We start from the raw sequence: 8327 nt of genomic DNA, 5'->3' as shown, positions 1-8327 counted from the left end.
AGTTTTTTCTAATCTCGAATAAAACGAGCACGAAAATTACAAATTTGTCGAACGGGTTAAAACACAAAACTAAGTACTTTCTATTTTAATAAGACGCTTATATTTGTCCCATTTACCCTACTTTTAAGCATCACACATTCCCGATACTTCCGGAAGCTAGATGAGCTGTATGGCGTTAATAATTTGCAATACATCTGAATTTCTAGGGTTTGTAACTAATTGTAACAGATTAGTATAGGATGCAAAGAACCACTATAAAACTGTTATTGTTTTGAGTTTAAAATTCCACCAGGAGGAAATTTCTCAATTCCCTCATTGACGGCATGCCAGCAAAGATGATGATTTTTTGGAGTATTTTTGGAATCCGACCAGGCAGTTGGTTCGTTGTTTTACCGTCGTTTCTTAAACCTATCAAGATGATAACAAAATGCTTCTTTGCTGTTAATTTCACCTCTCTCTGCGATGCGAGGAAAACCATTTAAAAGCTTTTGATTGACGGGAATGTCTTCACCTTTTGCGGCACGCAGAAGCTCGTATTTTTAATATCCAGTTGGGGAATCTGTCTGGGAAAAGGCACACCTCAATACGCCCGCAGCCCGCAGCCTGTTTACTGATATTTTCACAACGCTTGGCAAATACTGAGTCCCAGCCAAAATGTAAACTCAGTCGCTAAATTGAATTTACGTCGAAAAAGTATTTGGTTTTGTTTTTGTTTCTACATTTTCCCCGCGATCACGACGATCAGTCAAGTGGACAGCTTGATGTTGACGTTTGCAAGTGTTGCCGAATTTTTCTGATTGTCAACATGACAATGTGACATAGTTGAGGTGAGGCACAATGTGTGGCACATTGTGGCACATAAAATCACGTTGTATAAAATGAACACAAATTAAATTGTGCTCAGCGACCCACCCCTTGTATATTACCTTGTTTTTTGCTGCTTGTCAAAATGTCAAAACATCAGAAAAAGAAAAAGAAGTCCGAGGAAAACAGCAAAAAGCACGTGGCAGACTTGTCAGTTTTGACAGATTTTACTATGAAAACGGGTGTGAAGGTGAAAACGGCGATCTCAACGACCGTTCAAGGAGCGACTATTTCGATCGGTCGGGTCCAATAGGGAAATCCACGTACAATAATACATATTATTATTGCCGATTTCACCAATTTGAAGAGTTATGTGTAGATTGTGATTTGCCCGCTTCTTTTTCTCACACTCACTCTCATTTCGGCTTGATCGATTTTTGTTACTAAAATTTACCCAATTATAACCCATTACTCGTTAGTCACATGTAAGAGTGTACACTAAATCGATTCCCGCCATGATTTGACGTCTATTTGTTTTCAGATTGGGCACTCACCCTCAAATATTATGCACGGAAAATCAAACTTTTTTGAGTGTATTGAGTGTGAGAAAAGATGACTGTGAGAAAAAAATCTCGCAGAACTCTTACACGCAGAAAAATATATTGTAGAAACAACAATATTCCGGTTTGAATTCAACAATAAATATTGTTAACTCAGGGCTAATAATATTTATCTTTTGAGTCAATCAAGAATATTGTTGTTTCTACAATCAAAGCAATAGTGTTGTTGAGAGTAGATTCAACAATATTATTGTTGAATTAATTGTCTCTGTATTTTTGATTCAATGTAATATAGAGGATTGATTCAACAATAAAATATTGTTGAAGCAATAATAATGTATTCGATTGTATGGAGTTATTTATTATTTTGAGGCCAATAAAAAAAGAACAAATAGTAATAGATGTTAAAGTACCACTTTATTGTCATATTATTTTTGTAAATCATGAATTATTACCACTGTTTATGTGATCTAATTTGTCAGGCCCTTCATTATGCACAGAGACGGCAATCCACCTGCTGGAAGAAGAGCGTCCATTGGTTGTCAAGACGATTTCATAAGCCCTGTAATTATTGAAAGAATAGTGTGAATATCAAAAATTGCAGGAATTTGAATCAGCTATGAGTTTACCTTCGGTTTCCTATCATTTCCACCATCCTTATGTACAGCACTATTGTTAATTCAACACTTCGTTTTTATCATTTTCGCGTGGCAAACATATTTTCATGTTTATTGGAATTAATCTTGGAATAAGTCTTAAAAAATTACATACTATTTCTTAATTATACTAATGACACACTGATGGTATTCGTACCATGGTACAAGTTGTACCACAGGTGTGTCACCTTGTACCATGCTGGTACAACGTGGAAAACCATGGTACAATATGTACTAGGGTACACACCAATTTCTTAAAAAGTATTTCAGCAAAATGCTTTGCTGAAAAACAACCAGCAAATTCAAAGCTTACTGAAAGTCAGTAAATTGATTCGTGTTTGCTGAAAATCAGTATACTTTTCCAAATTACTGATTTTTCAGTATTTTCCATTAACTGTCAAACATAAAAAAACGGCCATAAGTTTCGTGGAAAAGGTGATAATTACTACTGCTTTCGTGTTCCTCAAACATATATTACAAAGTACGTTTTATACAACATGAGTCCTGTAAGTATGCCAAATCTAATGTATCACATATTTGAGATGCGTGGAGATAATTCATGTGAAATCAATTTGAATATTTTTCAGCCAACAAATCAGCCAACAGCCAGCAAACAAATGTCTTCCTATGATGCGGTGTGATTTTGGTCATCCTGGTTCGAAAATCGTCGAAAATATGGACATTATTTCCTATATGTAGTGTATATTATGTTACGTTTATATAAGACAAATAAATTTTAAAAACGCAAGAACAAAACAAACTGTATTTTTTTTTAATAATTTATGCGCAATTAAAACACTGATAATGCATTTTGCTGAAAAGTATCAGCATGAAGCTGTCAAATCCTGCAATGGCCGAACTTACTGAATTTTCCAGCAAACCTTTTGAATTTGCTGATGGTTCAGTGAATAGTCGTCAAACCAAATGACAGTTCACCTTACTGAAACTTTCAGTAATTTGTTTTTGCTGAATTAATTGCTGATCATTCAGCTCGGCAAAATTCAGCAAAATTTTGCTGATTTTCGGCGAAAAAAATTTGGTGTGATACATAACCGTGGTATACCACGGTCCTTGTACCACCAGTGTGTATTTAGTATTAGGCAAGTTCAAAACAAAATCAAATATTGTTGAAATAAAAATATTATTGTAGTTTCAACAATAAAACATTGTTGGATCCACAACAAAATGTTTTTGATGCAATAATAGGCCTATTATTGAATTCAACAATAAACTTTTTAGATTTAATCATACTAAATTCTGCTGCGTGTATAAAGTGCAAAAAGCGCAATAATTCAATCGTGAGAAATTGTGCTGCGTGTAATCATGGTTTTGGTATAAGCCGTAATCATATGTTACGCGAGATATATACATTTTGCAAATAAAAAACTCGGCTAACATCTCTAAATGTTATTTGCATCTCTTATGTCAAAATGTAGTTACAAATCGTTTCACGTGTCACGAGTGAAACTGTCAACACAACAAACAAACGTGGTTGAAATTCCAAAGCCAAAACAATCTCTTTTCCAAACCGAATCGCAAGCATGATTGCAGCTTGCCAGTGTACTTGAGGTCATATTTTCCATTTTTTTAAGCTTATAAAGTTATTATTCTTGAAAGTGCTCTAAAATTAAAGGGAGATAAATAACAAGTGTTCGACCGTAATTCAAATTCCGACCTTGCAACATGGTCAAACGGAATCACAAGGTATGCGTACGACGTTTTACGAAGGTTTTTGAGGTTATGTTTACCGATGTTTTTTTAACGTTTTAGTACCAATCCGGTGAGGGTGCCCAATACCTGACCCGGAAGGCAGCGATGCGGAAACTCCAGTTATCTATGCAGGATTTCCGTAGGCTTTGCATTTTGAAGGGGATTTATCCGCGGGAGCCAAAACATCGAGTCATTGCCCAGCGCGGAAGTACAGACATCAAGATTCTGTACCATAAGAAAGACATCACGTTCCTGCTGCACGAACCGATCGTTTGGACACTACGAGATCGGAAGATTTTCAACAGAAGGATTGCCCATGCCAGGGCAAAGGCGAATCATTTGCTGAAGAATGTTCGCATGGCTAACTATCCGGAGATCAAGCTGGATCACATCATCAAGGAGCGATTCCCGACTTTCATCGATGCAATTAAGGAACTGGACGACTGCATGACGTTGTTATTCCTGTTCAGCACGTTCCCGGCAATGAAGGTCGTTACAAGAGATATCACCACCTTGGCCAGAAGGCTCACAATTGAGTTCATGCATTACGTGATTGCGGCGAAGGCGCTGAGGAAGGTGTTCGTTTCCATCAAGGGCTACTACTTCCAGGCGGATATTAAAGGAGAATTGATAACTTGGATCGTGCCGCATTACTATCCATATCAGCCCCAGAGGAAAGAATATGTGGACTTTAAAATTATGAAGTCGTTTGCCGATTTTTTCACGGTTATGGCCGGTTTTGTCAACTATCGGCTGTATAACTCGATTAATTTGGTTTATCCACCACAGTTCTCCGTTTCTATTGATTCAGAAGAAAGCAGATCAAACGAGGAGACCTTCGTTTCGGAACGTATCGCAGCATTGAACATGGATTTGCTGAGATCTGATCGGCAGGGAGCTGAAGAGGAGGATGAGGAAATTGATTTGAAGCTTTTGGATAACGATAAGGATTCCGAGCAGGTCCGCAAAATGCACGAAGAAGCTTTGAGTTTGAACAAGCTGAAGAATCTGTTCAAGGGTTTGAAATTCTTCATAAATCGTGAAGTTCCAAGAGAACCTTTGGTTTTCATGATTCGTTGCTTCGGAGGAAAGGTATCATGGGACAAACATCTATTTGCTGGATCCACTTTCGACGAAACAGATGAGACTATCACCCATCAAATTGTGGATCGTCCCAGTCTGAATAATCAGTACATTTCCCGGGATTACGTTCAGCCTCAATGGGTCTTCGATAGCGTAAATCAGAGAAAACTGCTTCCCACAAACAGCTATTTTATTGGCGCCGTTTTGCCTCCACATTTGTCGCCGTTTAATCGGGACGATGCGGTTTATGTTCCACCGGAAGAAGCCGCCATGCAAACTGGAGGTGAGTTTGAGAAACCAGAACGCGGTGCCGATGGTATTTCCGATGATGAGGATGAAGACATTGGGATGCAGGAAGCACGCAAACAGGTTCAACTGGACTACGCTTTGGTTAAGGCATTCAGGGAGGAAAAGGCCGAAGCATTTAACAGCGGTGAATCGAAAGAAGTCGACGGTGAAGAAGACGATGATGGTGATCAAGAGCCGGTAGAGAAGGACGAACAGCAGAAGCGAACGGAGAAGAAGCAAAAGATGGCCGTAGTCAGCGGTCAGGTTTACAGAGAAAATCCCAAGGAGCAGAAGCAACTGACCAAACAGGAGGAAGCTTTGCGAGCAAAAATGGTTAAATCGAGACACAAGAAGCTGTACAGAAATCTACTTGATAAGCAGAAGAAAGCGACGAAGGAGGCAAATTTGCTGCGAGAGAAACGACAACAGATCGACAAACAGAAACGCCAGGAACAGACGCAGAAGAGGAAAGCACAGCGCAAGGAAATTCTGTCTTAGGTCGTTAGTCGCTTTTGGTGAGTTTGTTAGTAGCTTAGTACCGATTATTCAGTTTCGATGAATAAAATAAATAATTATAAACTATTTTAAACAAATGTGATGATATGATAAAAATGACATCCTTAATCTTTAAAACTGCCTCATCGTGCACATATTTCCATCATATATATTGTAACTAACAGCAGTTTAAATTTTGGTCGACTTCTTTTATTTCCTTGCCATGAGCTTCTGGGCTTTCCTCTCCTGCAATGTTCTGCTGATTTCCAATTGTAGCAAGGATGTTTTCAATTATTTAGTACAGTGAACTCTTCCTAACTCGATATTTTCCTTCACTGGATGAAATTTAAATTCCCTTGAATTTAGTTAACTGCGTTGTCTCCGTAAGTCGAGGGGAGGTGCAAAGGGCCGACTTGAAAGATTTCCGTATTCCGTGCGTATAACAGCACAGATTTCATGGTAGACTTGAAAATTCATATTTTGGTGCGTTTACTTATCTGCCTGTTTTTCCAGATATTTTTAAACTCGCAAAGGCAGCCCTTGCTATTTGATCCGTGCGCCTATGCCGATCTTGGTACCGCCGTCTGACGCCATTTGGCTACCAAGATATTGGAAGCTTTCAACATTCTCCACTGGTTGCCCAGCATCTACCAGAATCTCGACGATTACGATGAGGAACAGTAACATCCTTGCGTCACACCAGCTACGACCCCGGATAGGGTTGGACAAGACCCCATTGTGCAGCACTCTACACTAAAAGGCCTCGTACTGTGCCTCGATGAGGCCGATGATTTTCTCAGGGATCTCCTTGCGTCTCAGGGCGCTTAACATATTCTAATGATTGAGACGGTCGAAAGATTTTTCGTATTCAATAGGTAAATACCAAGTAAATGTGGAGCGTGACAATATGGTCCACACAGGATCTTCCGGCACAGTCGGAGAGTCGCATCGATCTTCTCCTAAATCCGAGCTAGAATAACTTTGCATAGAACTTTGAGAACGGTACACAGCAATATAATGCATCGCCAGTTATCGCATACAGTCAGGTCACCCTTTTGGGCACCTTCACTAATATGCCGTGCATCCAGTCGACCGGGAAAGTTGCGGTGTCCCAGATATTACGAAATAAACGATGCAGTAGTTGAGCGGATGTCATGGGGTCAGCTTTGAGCATCTCGGCTGTTATGCGATTGACATCTGGGGCTTTTTTGCCTTTCTATAGGATTCATTCGTTCATAAAATCGTTGTAACCTAATCTTTCAAAAGACTATATCTCAGTTGTTTTTCAGCTATTCTGCTCAGGTTTTTCACCAATCTCTTAGCCAACTCTTCTAATTTCCGGACATTACAAGAAAAAAATTGGATATATATATATATTTCAATATTCATTTTAATCAAACGCTCATGTTGTTATGTATGATACTGCCATCCGTCTTTTTGTTTCATCTTTTCAGAAATCAAGTCTATTTTTCAATCTGTGAACCAGAAGGATGAATATTCCCCGTTTTGAACCAGGACATTCCCTGACGAACTTTCAGTAACTCTGAAGACATCCTAAATCAAAAAACTAGCTGGTGTTGAAGAAAGGTCCTCCCTCATCCAGGACATTCGAATTGAAACTTGGTGAGAGAATTCCATTATACACATATATTTACCAAATTATATTGAAACTATATGATTATATACCAAAACAAAAAAATAACCATCAGGGCACCCAATTGAAGCGATTTGGATAGGAAGAGTGGAATCGCCAACTTCCTATTGTTAACATTTCGTGGATAAAGGGCGGGCTCTTCTCCCCATCTATTGGGTCAATCTGGGAAACGAAGGCTAGATTATAATATTGCATGTACGAACTTTCTTCTGGAAGGAGATTCTCTATTCATCCCGTGGATTTGCATAAGCGTCTTTGCTTATGGAACCACCCCTCCCATTTTTGGCCCTTCATACAGGAGTCTGATGAAATACAAACAATAGCATAATCATGATCAAATCGTTTGTCAGATATGGCCAGTGCTATCGGCAGGTGCCTTGCTACAATAGATGGTAGTATCATCACCATCATCATCATTCTCGTACAACAAATTTATACCGAAAGGCTATCATTTCACTCTTAAAACGAACTTTTTACAGGAACATCTGATAGTAAAGTTTCTTATACCATTCGTTTCAGTTTGATGAATCGAGGTGATGTCTGTGTGTGTATGTATGTGTGTGTGTGTATGTTTGTGGGTCTGTATGGTCTACGTCTACTGGCGCACGCCTTGGAGCTGTTGGACATCATCCTCGATAATGCCGCCACAGCAGTCGAAGCTTTGGGCTGCGAAATGGTGAGTTGACATCCGGGAAGGGGCGCCTAACATAGCTCTGGTCCTCACAAGTTCCAATACTCACGCTTCCACGGGTTTTCCGATGACAATTGACCGCCAGCTAAGGGTTGCGTACTTAGCTGGTAGTCCAGCCTGGGCACTGTTGTCCTTCTGACATCAGCTAGAGTGAGAGGGTGCGTCCTGTGGGGTCTGCCTAGGATGTGGTGGGGTTCGACAGTGGGCTCTGTTGAACTTCTATAAAAAGCTGCATGTGTCCCCAAGCAGGCCCTATCAAAGCGACCGTGTGCCGCTCAAAGCGCACTAGCCTAGTCCTGGTGTTGGGTAGGACTTTAAACAAATTTGACCCGACTGATCGAGCGTCTGTCCACCAAGGAGGTGCGGCTCCAACAGCGTCTGTTCTG

At 39.8% G+C, this 8327-nt stretch overlaps 1 protein-coding gene across 1 annotated transcript; it reads left to right on the top strand.

Moving 5' to 3' along the window:
- The first annotated feature begins 3505 nt into the window (after positions 1-3505).
- On the top strand, positions 3506-5694 carry LOC134210780 (pescadillo homolog). The gene is made up of 2 exons (XM_062687038.1): positions 3506-3724; positions 3791-5694. Exons 1-2 carry the CDS (start codon positions 3704-3706, stop codon positions 5597-5599), a joined length of 1830 nt encoding a protein of 609 aa, XP_062543022.1. The 5' UTR covers positions 3506-3703; the 3' UTR covers positions 5600-5694.
- Positions 5695-8327: the final 2633 nt, after the last annotated feature.

The sequence above is a fragment of the Armigeres subalbatus genome, chromosome 2 (genome assembly GCF_024139115.2).
Source record: "Armigeres subalbatus isolate Guangzhou_Male chromosome 2, GZ_Asu_2, whole genome shotgun sequence".
NCBI lineage: Eukaryota > Metazoa > Arthropoda > Insecta > Diptera > Culicidae > Armigeres > Armigeres subalbatus.
The sequence above is the reverse complement of the archived record's forward strand: the minus strand, read 5'-3'. Positions and strand labels throughout refer to the sequence as shown.